Source organism: Rhea pennata, chromosome 11 (assembly GCF_028389875.1).
Source record: "Rhea pennata isolate bPtePen1 chromosome 11, bPtePen1.pri, whole genome shotgun sequence".
NCBI classification, from domain to species: Eukaryota; Metazoa; Chordata; class Aves; order Rheiformes; family Rheidae; genus Rhea; species Rhea pennata.
Genome location: NC_084673.1, coordinates 6,195,729 through 6,215,972, shown reverse-complemented (window position 1 = coordinate 6,215,972; position 20,244 = coordinate 6,195,729). Strand labels below are relative to the sequence as shown.

Below are 20,244 nucleotides of genomic sequence, written 5' to 3'. Positions count from 1 at the left end.
AGTCAACAAAAAGAGCAACTTAAACTTTGCTTCAATTAGACTTATTTTTAATGTAAAGATTACTTTTTCCCCCCCCAGAAGCTTCACTTTCTTGCTATAAAAATTCTGAATCCCAGATTTACCACTTCAGCTTAAATTTCAAGAATTCTGTACATCCAGCATCAACACTCCCCTTTCACATTGCTAAAGATCTCAACAACAGGCCAGATATTCAGATAAATCCTGAAAATCCAAATCTGAGAATTGGTAGAAAAGGTATTGCTTTTTTCTTCATTTTGTTTTATTTTGATAATTTCATCACCTGCTACACCAGGCTTTTAACAATACTTTTTGGAGTCTTCCATGTTAATTTTTAGCTGCATTTCCCCATGACGACTAAGTTATTAGATAATGCTGCCAAAATGCAACATGTTGCACAACATCTGAGCTTCAAGTGCAGACACTTCCTAACACAAAGGTGTTCACATCTGTGTATCAAGTTTGCATTCTAAAACTCGGTTAGAGCTTAGCTGTTAGTAGGCTGACATAAAACACGATTGAAAATTCTAACACAGTCAAGGCCAAAGTGGTCGGAATAACAAAGCACTTAATTATTGCAATGTGCTGCCATTTCAAGGAAGTAACTGTTATAAAACTTAACAGACTATTCAGTGGGTATCTAACCCAAATGACTCATCATGCTTCACACTTAAAAGCACTTTGCAGCCTGCAGTAAGACTTAAAACTACATTAGCTCAAAAAAATCAAGGAAGAAGAGACTTCTAGGAGCAGTCACCACATGGGAAGAGGCATCACCTCCTTAACATCCTATGAAAAAATGTAAGGAGGTCCCTTATGACTGAGCAGCAATAGACTCAAACTCTGCTGCCTCATTTCCTCAGAGAGATTTGGATTATCTAGCAACTAGTACACAAACAAAGCCAAGTTTGCAGTTTCACCAGCAAATCCCAGTCTGCAAACTGCACCTGAGCTTCCAAGCACTTCACGAGCATTTCATGTCTCCTTTACTGACAATAATTTTTGCCAATTTGATTTTAATTGACCAGTATGTGAGAGATACTACTTTTGGTCATTGTTAATGCAATGCATGAGAAGCTAGAACATTTTATATCTGAACTACAAAATGCTTCTGTATTTTTATTTTATAGAAGATATCAAGTGATATATATCAACAATGTAAAGTTTAGCTTTAGACAACAGAAGTTAATTTCAAGCAAGAAGACAGAACTTGGAGAACCCCAGTAACAGTGTCTGAACCACCAGCTTACATCTTCTATTAGAGTCAAAAATCTAATGATTTCATATTACTTAACACAGTAGGTTGTAAGCCCTTTTATTATAAAGGCAGATGATCACCAACTCTTCAGCTATATCCTAAGACAAGATTACAGGCATCAAAATGACAACTGTCAAGTTTAAACAGGACCATATCCAAGGATACCTTATATGGAGACGAAGCTATTCTCTCCCCAAACAATACTTGTCCAAGATTTTCTGATGGCCTTTTTTCTTCTGTATCTTGACAGAAGTCAAAACTAGAAAAAAGCAGAAAAGATTACTTTTAATTGACAGAAAATTGTAAATATCAGCCTAAATCAGTATCTTAAGTTATAACCTTAACATTGCATTTTTCTTGCTTCTTTCAGTGCATTGGCCACTGTTAGTAAAAATCTGACTTGCGATGCAAAGAAGTTTGGCATGTGCCAAATTTTTTATATCAATTTCAACTAAGATGCGCCATAGCTGAAGTATTTTAACAGAATCCATGACATTAAATCCAAGTACACTTTTCAAATGATGATTTAAACTATAATGCAAAGGACTGTTCTCTCCTCTTGCCCCCCCCCCAAAAAAAAAGTAAAATAAAATAAATCTCCTTTCTTAGTAGAGTCTTTATAAGTAATATTTAACATGAAACATGTTCCAAAGAAGAGAAATATTGTTAATACTAACATGTCATATTGCAAGATGCTATTCATTGACTCTTTTCCACTACTCTTCCACTCTGAAACAGCTAAATAGAGGAGAACATAACCATTCTGGATCTTCGTTATTTATGCATTGGCAGCAGTAGGTTATGAAAAAAGAGGTCTACTTGTCACTGGTGAGTACGTATCTTTTCTCAGTGTGCGGAACTAAAATCATTGACTTCCATAAAGTTTAATTTAAGCAGGAACAGTGTTGGCTTTTGGAACTACTCCTCAGTCTTTGCCAATGTTATCACTGCTGTGTAACACAGTAAGAGGTACAACACTGGCAAGTTTCTCTCTTCTGTATGCTCAACAGCAAGCCTCACAATCATATTAATTATGTACCACTGTTTAGTTAGCTTACAACTATCCCCAAAGGCAGGTAACAGTTTTCACAGACAAGAATCAAAAAGAAAAAGCATTCAAGAATTTGATACAGAGCTTCGAGGGAAAAGGAAAGTAACAAAGACTTTTCTTCCAATTTCTTCTATTTGCCACAAGCAACGAACACAAAGCTCCCATCTTATAGACTTGATGGAAGGACTTTTAAATGCAGCAGTTTACACTAAATCCAAAACTAGAGTCAAAAAACGCACCCATTAGAAACCCACGAAGACGCCTCATCTTCACCAGCGAGGGAAGAGCGCAGACCGTGCGGACGCACTGCTTACCGCCCTCGACCTTTGCACCCTCTTGTATTTCATTCCTGCCGCTGGGTTCACAATTCTGTTTGCACACCTGCAATAATGTTTTCGATGCACACGTGTGCCCTGTCAAGCTATGAATTATGTCACTTCACCCAGAAGAACGGAAAACCTGCTCCTCCCGGATCACCCTGTACTTACGTGTCGTACTCGTAGGGCAGCACCGACTCGACCGAGTCCAGCCTGTTCACGAAGAGCTCGATCAGGGACTGAAAGAGGGGAAGGGGAGGGAGGAACAAAACCGCGTGAGAACCCGCGTAACAACGCGGAGCGTTCCGCTGGCGGGCAGGAGCCACCGCCCGCTTGGCAGAGCCCGCTCCAGCGAGCCGCGCCAGGCCCCGGCGGCCGCGGCTCCTCCCGCCCGGCCCGCCAAGCGGCGGCCACCCGCGGCGGCCGCTGCCGGCGCTCGCTGCGAACTTCAGCGGGAGAGGGACGGCGGGTTTTGCCCCCTCCAGCGCCGGAGCTCGGCGGGCTGCGCGGGCCGGGCAGCAGGGCGAGGCTGACTTCCCCGAGCAACGGGGTGGGGCGGGGGTGCCGCGCGGCGAGGGGGGCGCTCGGCGGCCCCCTCCCCGCCGCGGAAAGCCGGAGCGCGGGGCGCCGCGCCGGGGCCTCCCGCGCGGGCGCTCACCTTGCAGCCCTCGGTCTCCTTGCCCTCCTTGCAGAAGCTGACGGGCGCCAAGCCGGGCAGGTAGAAGGCGACGCAGAGAGGGCCCGCCAGCAGGAGGCCGGCCGCCAGCAGCCTCATCTTCCAGCCTGAAGGGGCGCAGGCAGCATGAGCCCCGCACCCGCGGCCAGCGCCTTAGCGAAGGCGGCCTCAGCCGAGGCGGAGGCCGGCGGCGGCGGCGGCGTCACAACGGCGCTGCGGCGCCTGCGCGCTCTGAGGGCGTGAGGCCCCGGGCGCCATCTTGGAGCAGGGCGCCCTGAGGCGCGGCCGCGGCGGCCGTTGGCTCCGGGCCGTTGGGGCGGGCAGTCGCCGCCCCGTCGGCGGGGAGGTGGCAGTGCGCTTTGCCGCGCTCCCGCGTGCCCCTGGCGCGTCAGTCCTTGCGCCTTCTCCCAAGCGTATGGCTCCTACGCCTCTGCTCCACGCAGCTGCACTCTGCTACGTCTTATTTCTATCTATTTTTTAGTAAATACCGATTTTTCCCCCTCAAAGTTCCCTATGGTGACTCTTACCAGAAACGCTCTTCAGTTTTCAGCTGCCAGGGTTGCAGGGAAAGGCTTAAATAAGACCTTAGCAGCTCAGAAATTAGGAGGGGAAATCCAAGATATTGTATTGCGACCCATATTTTAAACACGGTGACTTGTTTGCCTTAAAATTTAAGACATTTTGGATGGACGTGCAGCAGCCGCAGCAGCGCTGTGGCCCTGGCGCCAGGCCCTGGGCTAGCTGGTTGTGGTACTGAAGGCAGGGCTGCAAAACCTGTTTGGAAGCTTGGTAAGCACAAGCGATGGCTGCAAGCCGAGCTTCTTGGCAAGACCAATATTCCCTACTGACTCGTTACGGTGAAGGCATCACTGTCAATGCAGAGCAGACACCGCCTCTACCATCTTCTGTGTATCTCCCATCTAGAAGCTGCTGCCTCTCCATTTTGTTTCCTACCTCGGACATGACATTTGCATTACCCCTGCAAAACCACCATGTAAAACCATTTTACCCAACTCAGCAATCAGGAGCAAGTTGCCCTTTCCATAGGACAGAACCAGGCAAATGAAGAAAGGGATACTAACTCTTGCATTTCTTTGCAGCCTGACCTGGAAAAATTGAGCAGTCACTGCAGGCAGGTCTCAGCTATGGCTTAGGGAATTGTGATCCTACACTGCTGAACTATAGATGGCCACAATTAGTCCCAAATAGGTGACTGGGGAAAAGCAGGTCATGGAGTTGCAGTGTGGAAGCAGTGGACAAAGTCCTTGCCAGAGACTGTGCTGCTCTGATCTACTCGTCTGAGTTTCATGCACAAAAGGTATTGAATTTCTATAAATATCTATGAATTTGTAGCTATCTGGAAATTGATCTTTGTGCAGGTTGTCATGGAAGTATTTATTTTTGAACTGACTGAACTATTTTCTATTTGTACTGAACTTGCTATAAGAACGAGATGTTTGATGAAAATATGCAGCTAGGTATGAGGGAGATCCAAATTATTGCACTTCATATGGAAAGGTTTGCAGTTTAAACCCAGCTGTGGTGTTAAACACCACAGAGGTCATTCAGGAGAGTAACATAAATGAAAGCTACAGAAAAAATGCATGAAGTGTTCTCCTCGTGGAAATGTCTCCCTCTCCTGTTTCTGTCTAGGGTGTTCATTTTTATGGTTATCAATGAAAAGGCATGAATTGATCTGTTTTTTATATGTAAGTGGGCTTGTCATTAATGTATTTGATTGCATTTTTCTCTTAAAAACATAAGGAAAACTTTCTAATCTATAATAATGCAAGCAGTATTGAAGTGCAAGTAATCTACACTGGTCAGACAGGAACTGTCTTCCATGTAAAGGCAGTTGGAGGTTTTCCTTGAATCTGTTTCCTTGGATTTCCCCTCTAACTTTATTTCCTATTCTGTAGGGACCAATATTAGGACTTATTACTTCATTTCCTATCAGAAGAATCAAAGTTGAAAACTGATCTGCAAAAGAAACTGTCATGGCTCTTTATTCTTGAACTTCTTTATTAACTGAACATTACTGATAAGTTTCCATTCAGGCCTCAGATCGTTTTCTGAATATTTCAGATTTTTTTTTTACAAAATACAAACTTAAAAAAAAAAAGGAGAGGGAGAAATTAAATATCCTCTATGAAAAAAGATCTAGCTCACTGAACTTGGTGCAACATGGTATATAAACTATGTAATGGATTATAGTGAAATAGAGTTCCAATTTGCAATATAGATGGAAACAACATCTTAATGTGAAGCATGATGAAGATATCTTTTAGAAGAACTTAGCCCTGATACAATTAGGGCAGCCATGTTCAAATGTCACATCTTGTAATTATTTTGCTGCTAGTGACATCTAGCTACATGTACAGTACTTGTTAACAGAATGTAAAAAAAAAATAAGCCTCAAGTTATCCACAAAGTATTTTACTCTTTTAATCAGAAGAGAATAAAAGAGAGCTGAGTTTCCATTTGCTTTTATTTCCATTTACCTGGCCAGAGGTCAGCATATACACCAGTGTATGTTATAGAATTACATAGAGAGACTTCATATGCAGGAGAGGGGGGCTATTTTTAGCATGTTTCTTACAGTGGCTAAAAATTCACATTTTTCACTACCTTATGAGGCTTAAAATTATTTGTATTGAAATTAGAATTTGTACCTGTTTTTTTACATTATAATTGGATGAGTATCTGGCTATGCCAGATGCAAGTCCTCAGTCTCTGCATCGCTATCCCACGCAGTGCCCTCCCACATCCTGACCAGAGGTCATCTTTCCCTTTTCCTACACACAGTAATAGTATCCACAACCTCTTAGCATCTAGGCTGGAAAGGTGATTCTCTTTTCAGTGCACACTGCAGTCCAGAGAAGTATTTGTATACCTTCTTTTGCATTCTCAACAAATCTATGAGGTAATGTTGCCTTCTGCTCTAATATGTGGAGCTGTTGAATGTCTGTAACTGAACAGAGGAGATTGAAAATTTGAAGAATAGAGTCAGAGGTTCTCTGATCCAGATGTGAAAATTATGAAGCCCTGTGACTGTATGCACTGGGCAGTATTAGTAAGGAGCCTCAGATTTTGTGCAACCTTTCAGAAAGCAAAGTCTGAAGAATACCACAGAGAATAGAAATCACAGAGGAGTGAGCAATGCTCATTCCATGCATTAAGAAAGTGAATAAGGTAATATGCTGGGGGACCATATTCTTTATCTCCTATGATTATTATAGGACAGCATTTCTGAGTGCTTCAACCTTACACAGCTGCTGCTGTTCCTCCATGCAGCTGGGGCAAGTAACAGTGTGGGAACAAGTTGGAAGGGCAGTAGGGATAGATGGAAGGAAAACTTTTTCTTATTATCTCCCAGCTGGTTAGCTATGGAGCGCTGCCAGCTCTAGAGACTTCATAGGCTCAGACAGGCTATGATATCTGATATCCTAAGTATGTACAGGTGAGAACCTGAAAAGGTACTAAGCAGCACTGCTTATTATACAGCACATATACCCTTTGAAAAGCTGTTAAAAAAGCCACCTGGTGACCTGAACAGCTGATGGAGGTGCAGTATAGAAACACATCTGTAGAGATAGCTCCTCAGTCCCCCCCAAATGCATGGGGACTGGCCCCTGGTCAGAGGATTCTTAGTCAAACTTGGGATCAGTGGCTTCACTTGATTTTCTAAGTCTCCTTGTTAATCTTAATGGGACTTCAGCATGGGAACCAGGTGCATGAAGTAACTTCTCTGCAATACCTCTTGGCACTGTTCCCTCACTGCACAAGAATGAACTAGGAGCTGCATTAAATCCTGAAACATTTTAGGAATGTGCAATTCCTTTGATTATGCATCTTGTTGAAGTTAACTCTAAGGGTATTCCAAAGAGTGGGAATGGGTGTTGTTTTTAGATTCTGGCTACCAGTTTTCAGTGACAGTATGCAGAGTGCATATTGGTCTTCTGTAAAAAAGTTCCAAGTCTGTTTTTCTCCATTCTTATAAACAAAAGCCATTCTATTTAAAAAAAGACACAAAAAACACAATCAGACAACTCCACTTTTGTTGTCAATTACTTTAAAGAAGATAACTAAAAATCCAGTTTTGTGTTTGAATTAAAAGATTAAGTGTTAATTAAACTGGGCCTTGTTGAATGAGCAGTTCAGCTAAAATAGCAATTTTCTATTGTTTTAAATTGTATTTTCATATCCATAGATTTCCTCCTAACTTTTCCATTTTCAGTTATCTAGTTTAGTTGATAAAAGTAGCTACAACTGAATTTCATGTACGATAATAACGATAGTTTGAAGTGACCTACATTTTTTATAATACAAAGTTTTGCACTAGTTTAGCTAAGCCTATTTCAGTTTACTATCAGTCTCCTAGGAAGGAGTATTGACAGGCACACTAATCCAAATGAACCAGAACTGCCTTCAGGCTGTTTTAGCTGAATTGTGTTAATTTCCTGCACTTTCACAAGATTAAGGGACCCTCGTGGGAGTTATTCGCCTCCAGAGTGAAATAACTGCTGTTCTGGGCACCCAGTTCGGAAATAGGACAAGCAGCGAGGCGAGGGAACCGCGGAGGTGCCCGGACAGCCGAGGCCTGCCCTGCTCCGCCGCAGCTGACCAAGCCACACTCGCTTACCGCCTCGCGGCGCCCCCGCACACCCGTCTCCACACAGGACGGGGTGCTCCAGCCTCCCCGCACTCGCTGAGGCCGCGCCTGCCCCGCACCTGCGGCCGCAATAAGCCGACGAGCGAAGGCAGAGCCAGCCCCATCCCCAGCGAGGCCGCCGGCGCCACTGGCGGATAGTGGCCTCTCCTCGCCGCCTGCATCCGGGGCTCCGGCCGGCCGGTGACGTCAGCGGTATAAAGGCCTGGAGCGCCTTTGTTCGCTCTCATTGCGCAGTTGCAGTTCGGTCGGAGCGGAGGTGAGTGCTGCAAGGCGCCGCGAGCAGGCCGGGGGCTCCGGGGCGGCGGGAAGCGCGACCCCGCGGGGCTCGGCGCTGCGGCAGCCGGCACGCGGCGGTAGCTCCGGCCAGTAGGTGAAAGAGCTGCGTTTTGCACGCACGCCGCGTGGGGCCCGAGGCCAGGCGCGGCGGGGCCGGGCCTGCGCCTGGCTGCCTGCCCCCGCGCCGGGTGGAAGGACTAGCATGGCTGTGGCGGGGCGCGGGGGGGGGTCCCAGTCGCGTGAGGCGGCGTGGCCGCCATTTTAGGTGCGGGGGTTCTCTTCGGGGTCCCGCCGCGTGATCGTCTTCCTCCAAGAGGAGGACAAAGAGGCGGCGGCCTCGCCTCAAAGGCCGGGCGGATAGGTCGAAGCGGGGTTGAGGCGCGCGGTCCTGTTCGCGCCGAGACGATGGGCCAGTGCCGGCAAGGAAAAGAGTCCCTGCCCGCGGTGGCCGCCATTTTGTGGAGGCGCCTGGAGACCGCGGAGGGTCTAACGCCCCCTTCCCCCCTCCTCGTCCCCGTTCTGCCGACCGGGCGGGCGTCTTGCCGGGGCAGGGAGCAGGACGGCCGCGCGCGCCGCGGTCTCCTCGGCGGCCTGCGCAGCCGGGATGGCCCGGGCCGCGCCAGGGTCCCGCCGCCTTGGGGGCCGCTTTTGTCTCCGCGGTCCTTGCGCGCCGCGGGGGCCGCGCGGGCCCTCCTCGTGGGCTGCTCCGCGCTCTCCCGCCGCAGGGCTGGCGTCCTTTGGGTAGCGCTTGTCCACGGGCGCTAGGCACTTCGCCAGGAGCTTTGGGGTTTTCATTTCTTTGTGTTCGGCGGGTTCTTCTCTCCCTTCCCGCGGCCGTGGCCTTGCTATGTAGGACTGCATTGGTGGGGTGATGTCCTTTCAAGCTGATAGGCGGTCTAGGCCAAGATCTTCACGTGGTGTCAACATATTTTGAGTAAATTAAATAATTTACTTAAACTGAAATGTCAACAGCTGATTATAAATTCACTATTTGATTGTATCTTGACATAGTCGTATACTTCTTGATCTACAGCAGGATGCTTAGGGAGGGGATGCTAGGTTTATTATTGAGAACAAAACTATGGGAACCCTGAGAGGATTTCATATCCACCTGAACTGTTTGATCTTAAAACTATTGCCATCTTCACTTTGGTTCCCCTTCCAAGGTTAATTCAGTCTATTTGAAATAACATATATACTATGAAGAAGTAACTGTAAGCACTACTTAATCTTTTTTTTTTTTGGTTTAACAGTTGTTTCTTACTTTACTCTTCATACCTCAAAGCTCTTTGTTGACATCCTGTTCAAGAGAATTGTACGTTTGAGAGAAGTTATATTCCGTGGGGTTGTCTGGAAGTCTCTGTTGTAGTCTAATGCTTTGTTAATAACAATTTTATGCTTTTAATAGGTCATTACAGAATCAAAATGGTTGAAGCAGATCGTCCTGGGAAACTGTTCATTGGGGGCCTGAACACAGAGACTAATGAAAAAGCCCTTGAGGCTGTATTCGGCAAATATGGACGCATTGTGGAAGGTAAAACAAAACAAAAAAATACCCCAAACCCCAAAAGAACCCACTTGGCTGTGATGAATTTTGTGATGTTGATCATCTGAAGTGATGATTTTTTCATGTCCTCTAAGAAGTTCTGAGCTAAGGTTAAGTAAAGGTTAAGTAAAAGTTAAGTGCTGCTGCCTAACTACAGAAAAGGTTAACATGTAACTTTGTTTCTGCAGTTCTCTTGATGAAAGATCGTGAAACCAACAAGTCCAGAGGATTTGCATTTGTCACCTTTGAGAGTCCAGCAGATGCAAAAGATGCTGCCAGAGACATGAATGGAAAGGTAGGAATTGTGGCCAATCGTATGTTGTTGTTGCTGCTGAAATAAAACTTGGAAAGGTATTGAATTAAAAGCTCCTAGAGACAAGTCATAATTCAAAACTTCAAAAAAATTTTTGCTCTATCCCCATGAAGCTGGAATCACCTCTGATCCTGGATTTGACAGGAGTAATTAAAGTCTGGCTGTCAGTCAGTCATACTCTTCTCCTCCCACACAAAATTGGTGATGGAGGGCTTTCTAGTAGACAGCACTTCATTCTTTTATGTCTCTTCTAATATTTTTGTTTTACGGTATTTGACTGTAGTAATGTGTAAATGATAATTTCAAGAAGTGAAGCATCTGGAAACTACTAATGCTTCCCTTAAAATGAGTTTCATGTGACTTGCCCATTAAGCTGAGTGTTGATAATGCTATTTATTAGTGTATAGGTATCTTCATACATTTGTGAGTTACATCACTAACCCACTTGGCATGTTTGAGAAACATATTGCCAGTTACTGTGAAATGATTTTGCTGTTAGCCAGGAATGGAATTTGCTTGTTTACACCCTACAGTGAAACTATGTGATTTAAAGTGGAAATACATTTTTTCCCTTTTTTTTCAAGGAGAGCTTGGAGCAAGAGTTTTGAGATTGACTTTGGGATAATTTGTAGGAGGGTTATAGGTTATTATGATCTGATTCAGCATCTGTTTGAAAAGCTAGGTGCAAATCTGCAACTTAATGGTCAACAGCTGACTATCTTAATAGAGGTGCTGTCTCTTTAGACAGTGCAAACTGTCATCCTAGTTAACTTGAATTTCAGGCTGTGATTGCTCTTTACATAAACAGTTGTGTTAAGGTCAAACTGAATTGTCCTCCTAAATGCTGCTCCTGTAAGGTGAAAAAGCCTTTAGTGATACTGTTTGTGTTAAGAAGGATACAGGCTCTTGATAGCCACGTGTCTTGTTAACATAACATACTGAGCTGAAAGAAAAACCAGTCTGCAGAAAAAACAGTTTGCAGAGTCAGTAGGTAAAGCTTAGTGAATAGTTTCACTTCAAAAATAAAACCAGCTTGCTTTGAGTGTTCACAATGAACTCTAATGGCTAGAAAAACTTTATTGTTTTGTATTTTTAAAGTTATAGCAGTCTTGCAGCTGTGTGTGCTTAATTTGTTGGTGTTTGTGGACATTCTTAAAACAACTTGTTACACTTTCTTTGGAGACTTGCCTTCTCTTAAATGATTCTTGTGAAGATAGAGTGACAACTGAGAAGTCCTTTCTGTACCAGTCTAAACATGGTTAAAGATGCTCCTGTTACTTGATTTTACCTCCGTTGTGTAGTTTGCTGCGGTACTGAAGATTTGTTGGCTGCGGTTAAGCCCTGAATTGCTCTGAAGTAATCCTTCAGCCATACCTTCTGTAAGGTAACTTCAAGCACTAATGACTGTTTGACAGACTGGAAGGAATTCATTTGCTAATCTCAAGAAGTTTGTGGAGTGCATCTCTTAAATGAAAATCCATCTGGAAATAAATAAATCTCCAACTGTTTTGAATCTTGAATGTTAGGACATGTGCCTGATCACATTGGAAACCTTTAGGAAAGGAATGGCTAGTAAATTAGCTGAATAAGATTTAATGTTTGTCTGAGGTAATGTCTGCATGTTTTGGAATGCGCCATCTACGTTACTTCAAGAACTGCTAGAAAGTACTGCCTTGTGGGTCACCATAGTTTCTATCTTAAAGTTACAAAGGTAAAAGTATCTTCATCTGCTGTGGAATTAAAGCAAATATTGTATGGAAAAAATCCCTATTCAGGATTTGACTGAGAAAGACCTAAATCATAATGCTTCAAGTGTTACAGTGAAATTGCATATTCTGTATCGATTTAGCTTATTTCGATGGTGGATATCAAAGACTTAGAAAATGATGGTGAGGTGGTCTCTTGTCCTCATCTCCAGCAAGCCTTCTGGACAGCAACTGCTGCTTGTACCTCAGAGACTCTGCATCCTACACCCACGGAGGAGTGATGCTTGAGGCATGTTGTTGGAAGAGGTTCTTCTAATCAATCAGTATTTGGAATTCTGAGGATGTTCTGAAGTGATGGATTAGAGCATTCATGAGGCTTCCAGGCATTTAAAGAGAAGAAGCCAAAGCTCTGTGCAGGGAATTCAAGCAATCTGTTTATTTTAAGTAGTTAGTTTAACTGTCTATCCAGGGGAAAGAGAACTGTATTGCCAGCCTCTGGTTGATTCTATTATTCCAAAGGAACTCAAAGGTGAAACTGTTAGAAGAGACAGACTTAGATAAACTCTGTAAGGGTAAATCTGCAGGTTGTTTCTCTTTTTTAATCTTTGCAGATGTTTAAGAACAAAATGTGTCCAATGTTTGTTTTCTTTTCTGGGTGGAGAGAAGGAAGGGGGTTAACATTTTACTCTAAAATGCAGCAAGCATAGGCCAGTCTAAGTGCTTGCTGAGGATTAATTTCAGTCCTGTAGAAAGAGGTCAGGAGAAAAATGTTTGGAGTGGGGGGAGAGACAGCAGCAGAGATCTTTCACTTAAATTACCTTCTCTGCAGAATCAGATCTAACTAAACCTGTCTGAGCAGCTTGGAAGATATGTTGGAAATAATTTAACATAACAAAATACTAGCCTTCTTAAAGAACCACATCAGTTGTATAGTAATCAAGTCTGCATCCTGATGTCTTGAAATACAAATCTGTACATGGACACAAGTGTGAATACTACAAGAGGACGTTTATGCATCAGGCTATTTTACGGTTTTTTGGTTTTGAGCCCTGAGGACAAAATGAATAATTAAAGTACGACCTTAGAGGAAACATCCTGAATGAGGCAGAGGTTTAATTCAAGTGAAGACTTGCCAAGCCAGTTGGACTGTGTTAGAGGTTGGCAGCAAATATTACAATCCAAATGACAGCCTAAACTGCATATTGTGCTACAGAAGTTTGTCTTCCTTTAATCAACAGGAAAGAATTTCCAGAAGTGATAGAACATGGAGAAGCTCAGCCTGATATAAAGCAATCTTCCAGTTCTTGAATATACTTGGTGAATGCAAGCCCTCTTGCTGTGCAGTCAAGGAACATGCAGCAATTGTAGAATCATTGCAGTATAAACAATGAAGTGATCTGTTGGAGAGGAGAGCCCTGTGTGGTGTCAGCTTGCAGTTTCTGACCAGCTTCTTTTTACTATTTCTTTGGAGTACTTAAATTCTGCCAGTCATAAAACTTTCCAAGTACATATTTTGTTTAACTTCTCTGAAATCTGGAGACATATGCAGGACTGTTCTTTGATTCTGTTTGAGGTTCCCAGTCTTGCTCTTAAAAAGCTGTATGGATTGTTCATTCCATATACAGGAGTTTTAATTATGATTACCAATTATATCCTTACTATTCTTAAATAGATCTGTGTAGTAACTTTCCTGCTTTTAGCACCCAGCTGATACAACTGTGTGGTGCCCAGATTATAATAAAAATGCTACTACAACACTGAATCGATGTTGTAAATGCCAGCAAGTGATTGTTTATGCTGACAGCTGGTGCTTTGGGCCTATTGAGAAAACTTCTTCCTGTGAGATGACTTGACTGAGTTTCATCTCTTCAGTGAGATGAGACCTACAGTTCTTACCTGTTCTGAGAACTTTTAAAATGAAGTTGTCCCTTTTGCTTTAAAATAGGACAAACTTTAAGAGATTTTTTTTCCTAGTTACTGGAGAGGAAAGATAAGAATTTCCTGGGCCTTCAGCTTAGCTTTTTAAGACTTCTTTGCATAAAGCAGTTCGGGGGGGGGGGGGGGGGGGGGAACTGTATTTTGCCTGATGCTTAAGTGTAAGGCAAAATGAAATAGAAATGGTTAAGAAAACTGTTCCTGCTTATATTAAAAAAGAAAAGACTTGGAACTGGCATCCAGGTGTTCAGACCCCTGCTAGCAGAAGGGGTGATGGTTTCCAAGATTCAGACGAGCTGTCAGGAAACTGCTATGAAATTGAGGACAGCAGTTGTCATGACAGCAAAGCTTAAGGCTTCAAGCCTGCTTTTTCCTGTTACAAAAAGATGACTAAGAGAAGAGATGATGACAAAGTAATGGATTTAATAAGTTCCAGTGATTATAGGTACAAATGCTCACTCCAGGAATACTTCAGCTTGTTATGCCAAAGGCTTTTTGGGGAGCCTTACATTACTAGAGTATTTTGGTTTAGGCAAAGCCAAAAACCAGTATGGTTTTGCTGATGCTTTTTCCCTGCCCGTGCCCACTCCCCTCCCACCCCCCCCCCAACAATGTGTTGAGTTGAACCACTGAGTATACATAGTTTTTTTCAAAAGTAGTTAGCACTATGTATGCTGGTAGAGTACTTGAGCCATTGAAGTGGTAATTTGTTTTTAGGAAGGGTTTCAGTGGAAAAAAGTTAAAGCCTCAGCAAACAACTACCAGCAGTCTAGAGAAAAACAGTAGCAGAAGTGTTCTTGTTCATTTATTGGAGCAAACAAATGCAATAAACAATTTTATGCCATTCATTAGTTTTTGCACTTGAGGTAAACATTTAACTTACAAAAAGGCAGATAAACCTCGTTTGTCTTCTAGAAGTGCACTACCTACATGGCACATCTTCTGTAGGGCTTGTGATCTTGGCTCTGTTCTAATTAGCAAATGTGTGGTGACTGATAGATTGCACAGAAATTTGCTTAACTAAGTTGCATTACTGAATGTGTCTTACCACCTCATACATGAAATGCAGTAGGTGGCACAGAGTTCCTGTTATTGCAGGTCTAAACTCCAGAAACAGCAACCACTTTCAAAAAAAGTCTGAGGGGAAAAAAGTCATAAAATTGTGACAGTCACCTTTTTTGAATACACAGCTTGAAACAGTAGAAAAGGTGTGAACTGTCATATCCATTCTGCTTTGTAGATGCTGAATTTACTTTAAAATACTTCAGTGATCACCGTTTTATCAGGACATGAAGAAAATGTACTAAACGGCCTCCCCATTGCCAGAAACCCCAACTGAAGCTAAGATATCTTCAGCTTAATCCTGTAACTACTGGTGCAGTCGTAGTTTGGTGCAAAAGTCCTTGGCAATTGAAAATAAATTGGAGATCATAAATCATATTTCATTTACAGAATAAATGACATGGGGCTGCCGTAATCATTGGACACTTATGTTTTGACTGAAAGTCCATTCTGATGCTGCTCTAGATTTTTTTTCATCAATACCACAGGAATGGAGTACTGTAGAAATTAGGCCCAACGTGCTGCTGAGTACATGGGGACTAATACTGAAGACTTGAATCAGTTCTAGAGTTGCTCTAACTTTATAAAATGGAAGCCCTATAATAATGAAACAAGAGGGGCTTAATTTAAGAAATACAAACATGACTGAGCAATAAGTAAAGCAGCTTCTTCTTTAGTCATTAGATGGGAAAGCAATTAAAGTGGAACAAGCAACCAAGCCATCCTTTGAAAGTGGTGGCAGGCGTGGGCCGCCACCCCCTCCACGAAGCAGAGGTCCTCCCAGGGGCCTTAGAGGTGGAAGAGGCGGAAGTGGCGCGAGAGGACCACCTTCAAGAGGGAGTCACTTGGGTATGTATTTACCTATCTCATTATATACTTGGACAACATACAAGACAATCCCATTGGAAGATGACAATAATCCTACTGGAAAAAAAGTCAAACAGCTGAATAGTGCACTCAATGTTCTTTATTAAAATGATGAAATATGATCTCAGCAGTTGAGTCAAATTTTTGATTAGGCAAGCACACCTTAAGAAAAGGCTTTCAAATATGAAGATTCCCTTCTACATCTAACACTCCACTTGACTTTTGGCTATGAAAGGAAAGCAAAACTCCTGCCCTGCACGTGAGAAAGGAAGCTTTCTGGTATTCAAGTCGAAAAAGTGATTCTTCCACCAGAAAGGGGACTGCCTTTCATTCTTACTAGCAAGAGATCTAAGCTCATTAAATTGTAGCTTTTTAAATGATGGATCCTTCCAGATTCTAGTGGGAATTTGGGAAGCTGAGCTTTTTTTTTAATATATGTAGTGTTGAGTTGAAGTTTGAGGTAGGAAGGTCAGTACAATATTTGATACTGGATATTCTTTAACTTAAGATGTATCTGTTCATTCAGAGACTTTTCAGTATCAAAACAAACTGTCACTTAATAAAAAAGCAAGCAGCACCTGAGACATAACTGTAAAAGCTGTAATGCAGAAAAAAACTGGAAATACTGAAAATTCCATTCTTGAAGAGTCTGTGTACTAGGTCCCACAGACCATTTAGGGCCTCTGACCCTTCTCTGTGTAGAATCTTCTCTAGTACATCTTTCCAGGTGGCTCCTGTCTTCTGAGAACTGTTAACTTGTTGAGCATCTAAGCTGTGACTGATCAGCAAACATCAGTTGTCTTTCTCCCTTTGTGCCACAGTCTGTGGTTTTTGGATCAGTTCTTAGCAGGAATTTAGACTGTATTAATCTGGTATGCTCTCAGTTCTGCCTGTGGCATCTAGCTGTGACCAAAATACTAAAGAAAGCTTTGCTAAGGTCTGATTTTAAGTTTACTGTTTACTATACAGTGATGATACAGCACTTCAGGTTATCATAGTTCAGATTATAGGGGCATGCAGATGAGTATCACAAAAATAAGTTGGTGCATACCTTATCCTTCTAGGGTCTTCTCGAGGGCCACTTCCTATGAAGAGAGGTCCACCTCCACGGAGTGGCGGTCCACCACCTAAAAGATCTGCACCGTCAGGACCAGTGCGTAGCAGTAGTATGGGAGGAAGAGGTAAGTTACAACTTACTGAATTATTTTCTTGCAGAATCTTGCAACACCCTAATCTGTTTTCAGGCACTGATGTAAATTATCGATAGACTTTAAACCTGTGAGATAGTGCATTGTTTTACTAATTAGCAGTTCTCTTCCTAAAAGATTTTCATGCATTTTGATGAACATGTTCTTCTAATGCAACTTTAAAAGCATGCAGGCAGGAACAAGAAATTCATGAAAACAGGCTACAGTGATGAAGCTTTGAAATCACTGTTAACAGCCTGCTACTAATACTTGCTTTGGAGTCTTCTGTGAACTTTTTTAACTTTTAATTTGAACTGCTTCTCTTAAGCTCCTGTGTCACGTGGAAGAGACAGCTATGGTGGTCCTCCACGCAGAGAGCCAATGCCATCCCGAAGAGATGTCTACATGTCTCCAAGAGATGATGGCTATAGCACTAAAGATGGGTAAATTCTTTCACCAGTTCATTGTGGCTTAATGTTTGTAGTTCTCCAGGTAAAGTCCCTGATCTTAGTGTGACATACAGCTAATAAAACTTTTTTTTTTTTTTTTCCTAGTTACTCAAGTAGAGATTATCCCAGTTCCAGGGATACACGGGACTATGCACCACCTCCACGAGACTATGCGTATCGTGATTATGGTCATTCCAGTTCACGTGATGAGTACCCCTCTAGAGGCTATAGGTACCTAGCATTGGATTTTGCTTCACATCAGTTACTTTGCTGTGATCTCACTGATTTGTACTAAGTCTCAGTAGTCTTTCCTCTTACAGTGATCGTGATGGATATGGTGGTGGACGTGACAGAGACTATTCAGATCATCCAAGTGGAGGCTCCTACAGAGATTCATATGAGAGTTATGGTAAGAATACATTTTGAGGATTGTGTAGTAATTGTACAGGCGTCATCCTGGTTTTTACTAGGCTGCTCGTGTTTCAGGGGGAAATGGCAAACCTTTTTTCCCCCCCCACAGTGAAAGTGCAGTTGTTGGTTATCATTTGATCATCTTGTTAAATAAGCTATAAACTAAAGAAGCGAAGTCAACAGTTCAGAATTGCAACTATCTCTGGAAAATATGGCTGAGTTTCTTCTCTAAAATAACAACCTGTTCTGGAGTACCCAGTAAAGTGCCTGCCTGAGTAAACACCGTCTTCATTGCTTCAAAGTCTTTAAATCCACTCACTGCTTGATAGGCAGCCCCTACTTTAAATACCCCTAACGTGGCAGATTATTCTCAATATTTACAGCAGAGTAAGCGTAAACATTTAATACAGCAATTCTGTAAACTCAGATAAAGAATTGTTTATATATAACTTATAGTGTTGCCATATTACCTGACCGTTGACCCTGCAGGTAACTCACGTAGTGCTCCACCTGCACGAGGGCCCCCGCCATCTTATGGTGGAAGCAGTCGATATGATGATTACGGCAGCACACGAGATGGATATGGAAGCCGAGAAAGTTACTCAAGCAGCAGAAGTGATGTCTACTCAAGTGGCCGTGATCGTGTTGGAAGACAAGACAGGGGTCTTCCCCCATCCATGGAAAGGGGCTATCCACCTCCTCGTGATTCATACAGTAGTTCAAGCCGCGGAGCACCCAGAGGTGGTGGCCGTGGTGGAAGCCGATCTGATAGAGGTGGAGGCAGAAGCAGATACTAAAAACATTCTTAAACTTTTGGACCAAGACAGATTACTTCTCAAACAAATGAAAAGTGGAAGTTGTTCTATCTTTACTACCAGAGGACTACTAAAGGAAAAGTTGTTTTTACCTTTTTTTTTATTGTTGCCTGTTAAGTTTTCCCCTCCATGACTTTTATGCTTTTGTGAGGAAAAGTTAAACCAATGTTTAATTTCATTTCAAAATTGTTAACATTTCTTTCAAAAAGCAGATGTTAAATGTATAAAACTTGAGCTGTGTACTAGTGTTGTAATTTTCAAAGTAAAGTTTCCCTGAAATGCCACACTTCCCATCTGATTTTCCTCATGAATGGAACAAGCAGTTCTTAAGATCTTCCACACAACATCCAACCATCTAACATGGAGATGGATTGTTCTACATATTCAGCCACTCATTCTTAAAAAAAGTAGTTGCTTGTGATTTGGAGGGTGGTGGGGCTGTTCCACACTAGAAGTTCAGTTTGGCTAGATACTGAAGTCACGTGGTGTTCCCAATACAAAATGCCTTCAAATTTTTGTGTAAAGAGAAATACAGGATATTGGTCACTTAACTTGAAAAAGCAAATGGATAATATTATTCTTTGCCTTCCTACTGTTTGATAGGGAGTTTGAAAAGATCTCCCAACCAAATAAACCATGTACATGTAAGTCAGCTACAGAATACTGTAAAATAAAAAGGTTGACCAGTTCCATCAAAGAAGCTGCAAAACGGTGCTTACTCATACTGTTTCAAATTTTTGCAACTCTGTAGTGTCTCGCTTTTAAAGGAACATCTTTGATTCCAAAGGAGAAAATAAGATAAGCAAAAGAAGTCTTTCTCCAACCTCTCAAAGGCTTATGGCTTCATAAAAACAAGTGAATCTTTCAGCATTCCACAACTGATTTAAAGCATCAAATACCTGTGAAACAGCAAAGATGGTAAGCAAAGCAAACTAGTTTTTCAGTCTAAGTCAAAATTGAACCAAGTTATCATCTAGTACAGTAAGACAAGCTGCACGTCATGGCAATGGAAATGCTGTCTAGATTTTTTTAAAAAAAGAAAATGCTGCAGTACATTAGAAGTTCTCCAAATTCAACATTTCTTCTTGGATAAAAGCATTCATGGCACCAATTCTGAAACTAAAGACATTAAGAATGCAGCTCACTATAGACAGAATACAGTGAAGTAGGGCTGGGAGGGGGTATGTTGTGCCCAGTATCTTTCAGTGAAGATGCTAAAGCAGGCTACGTATACTATATTTTAATAAAATTAAAGTCTTGTGAAATCAGGAATTGGTTTATATTAACAAATATCAGCTCGACTATTGGGAGTTTGAAGCACGCCATTGCAAACTTGACATTTAGTTGGATGCCTGACTATTTAGTTTGACACTACATTACAGGAATATTGCAGTACATGTGGCAGAACCTGTGGCAAGTTGTCGTGACTCAGGTAACGCCATGAAGTTCAAAAGATGCTCTTGAATATAGTAGACGTGAAGACCTCCAACTAAAAAAAAAAAAAAAAAAGCATTGTACTACTGTTTAATCCTCAGTAAATTTTGTCGTTCAACTTATGGATTTAACGTGGCAGTGCACCATTGGAAAGGAATGAGAATCCATAAGCCATGCAACCTATCACTAAACCATTCCAGTCCATTCCAAGCCAGTGAATCTTCCACCACTTGAGAAGTAGTAAAACTTGC

The 20,244-nt window shown here is 42.5% G+C and overlaps 2 protein-coding genes and 1 non-coding gene across 6 annotated transcripts in view; 2 read left to right on the top strand and 1 right to left on the bottom strand.

Moving 5' to 3' along the window:
• LOC134145306 (transmembrane 9 superfamily member 2-like) overlaps nucleotides 1-3,517 on the bottom strand; it is a 33,863-nt gene extending 30,346 nt beyond the window's left edge. Inside the window, exons 1-3 of one of the 2 annotated variants that reach the window (XM_062584678.1) lie at nucleotides 3,303-3,517; nucleotides 2,816-2,883; nucleotides 1,442-1,535 (exon numbers count right to left, since the gene is read on the bottom strand). In XM_062584678.1, coding sequence (XP_062440662.1) covers nucleotides 1,442-1,535; nucleotides 2,816-2,883; nucleotides 3,303-3,419 — 279 coding nt within the window. In that variant the 5' untranslated portion in view covers nucleotides 3,420-3,517. Of the gene's footprint in view, nucleotides 1-1,441; nucleotides 1,536-1,953; nucleotides 2,015-2,566; nucleotides 2,610-2,815; nucleotides 2,884-3,302 lie in introns of those variants that run through there. The other variant, XM_062584679.1, reaches the window with a different exon arrangement.
• Nucleotides 3,518-8,229: 4,712 nt separating this feature from the next.
• RBMX (RNA binding motif protein X-linked) lies at nucleotides 8,230-18,843 on the top strand. 3 transcript variants are annotated; one of them, XM_062584412.1, is made up of 9 exons: nucleotides 8,230-8,248; nucleotides 9,677-9,802; nucleotides 10,003-10,109; nucleotides 15,508-15,679; nucleotides 16,762-16,878; nucleotides 17,213-17,327; nucleotides 17,439-17,564; nucleotides 17,639-17,742; nucleotides 18,234-18,843. In XM_062584412.1, the coding sequence occupies exons 2-9, from the start codon at nucleotides 9,694-9,696 to the stop codon at nucleotides 18,539-18,541; spliced, it is 1,158 nt and encodes a 385-aa protein (XP_062440396.1). In that variant the 5' UTR covers nucleotides 8,230-8,248; nucleotides 9,677-9,693; the 3' UTR covers nucleotides 18,542-18,843. The 3 variants fall into 3 exon arrangements, with proteins under 3 accessions (XP_062440396.1, XP_062440397.1, XP_062440395.1); XM_062584413.1 differs by lacking the exon at nucleotides 8,230-8,248 and adding an exon at nucleotides 8,338-8,358 and having other exon boundaries at nucleotides 17,654-17,742; XM_062584411.1 differs by lacking the exon at nucleotides 8,230-8,248 and adding an exon at nucleotides 8,338-8,358.
• Nucleotides 9,850-9,922, top strand: LOC134145545 (small nucleolar RNA SNORD61). The gene has a single exon (XR_009959632.1). It is a non-coding gene; the product is annotated as a small nucleolar RNA SNORD61 (small nucleolar RNA).
• Nucleotides 18,844-20,244: the final 1,401 nt, after the last annotated feature.

Bases quoted from the DNA above. Each gene is read 5' to 3' on its own strand.
- RBMX (XM_062584412.1), top strand. From the start codon at position 9,694: ATGGTTGAAGCAGATCGTCCTGGGAAACTGTTCATTGGGGGCCTGAAC. The intron at 9,803-10,002 runs GTAAAACAAAAC...TTGTTTCTGCAG, and splicing joins ATATGGACGCATTGTGGAAG to TTCTCTTGATGAAAGATCGT. The intron at 17,328-17,438 runs GTAAATTCTTTC...TTTTTTTCCTAG, and splicing joins GGCTATAGCACTAAAGATGG to TTACTCAAGTAGAGATTATC.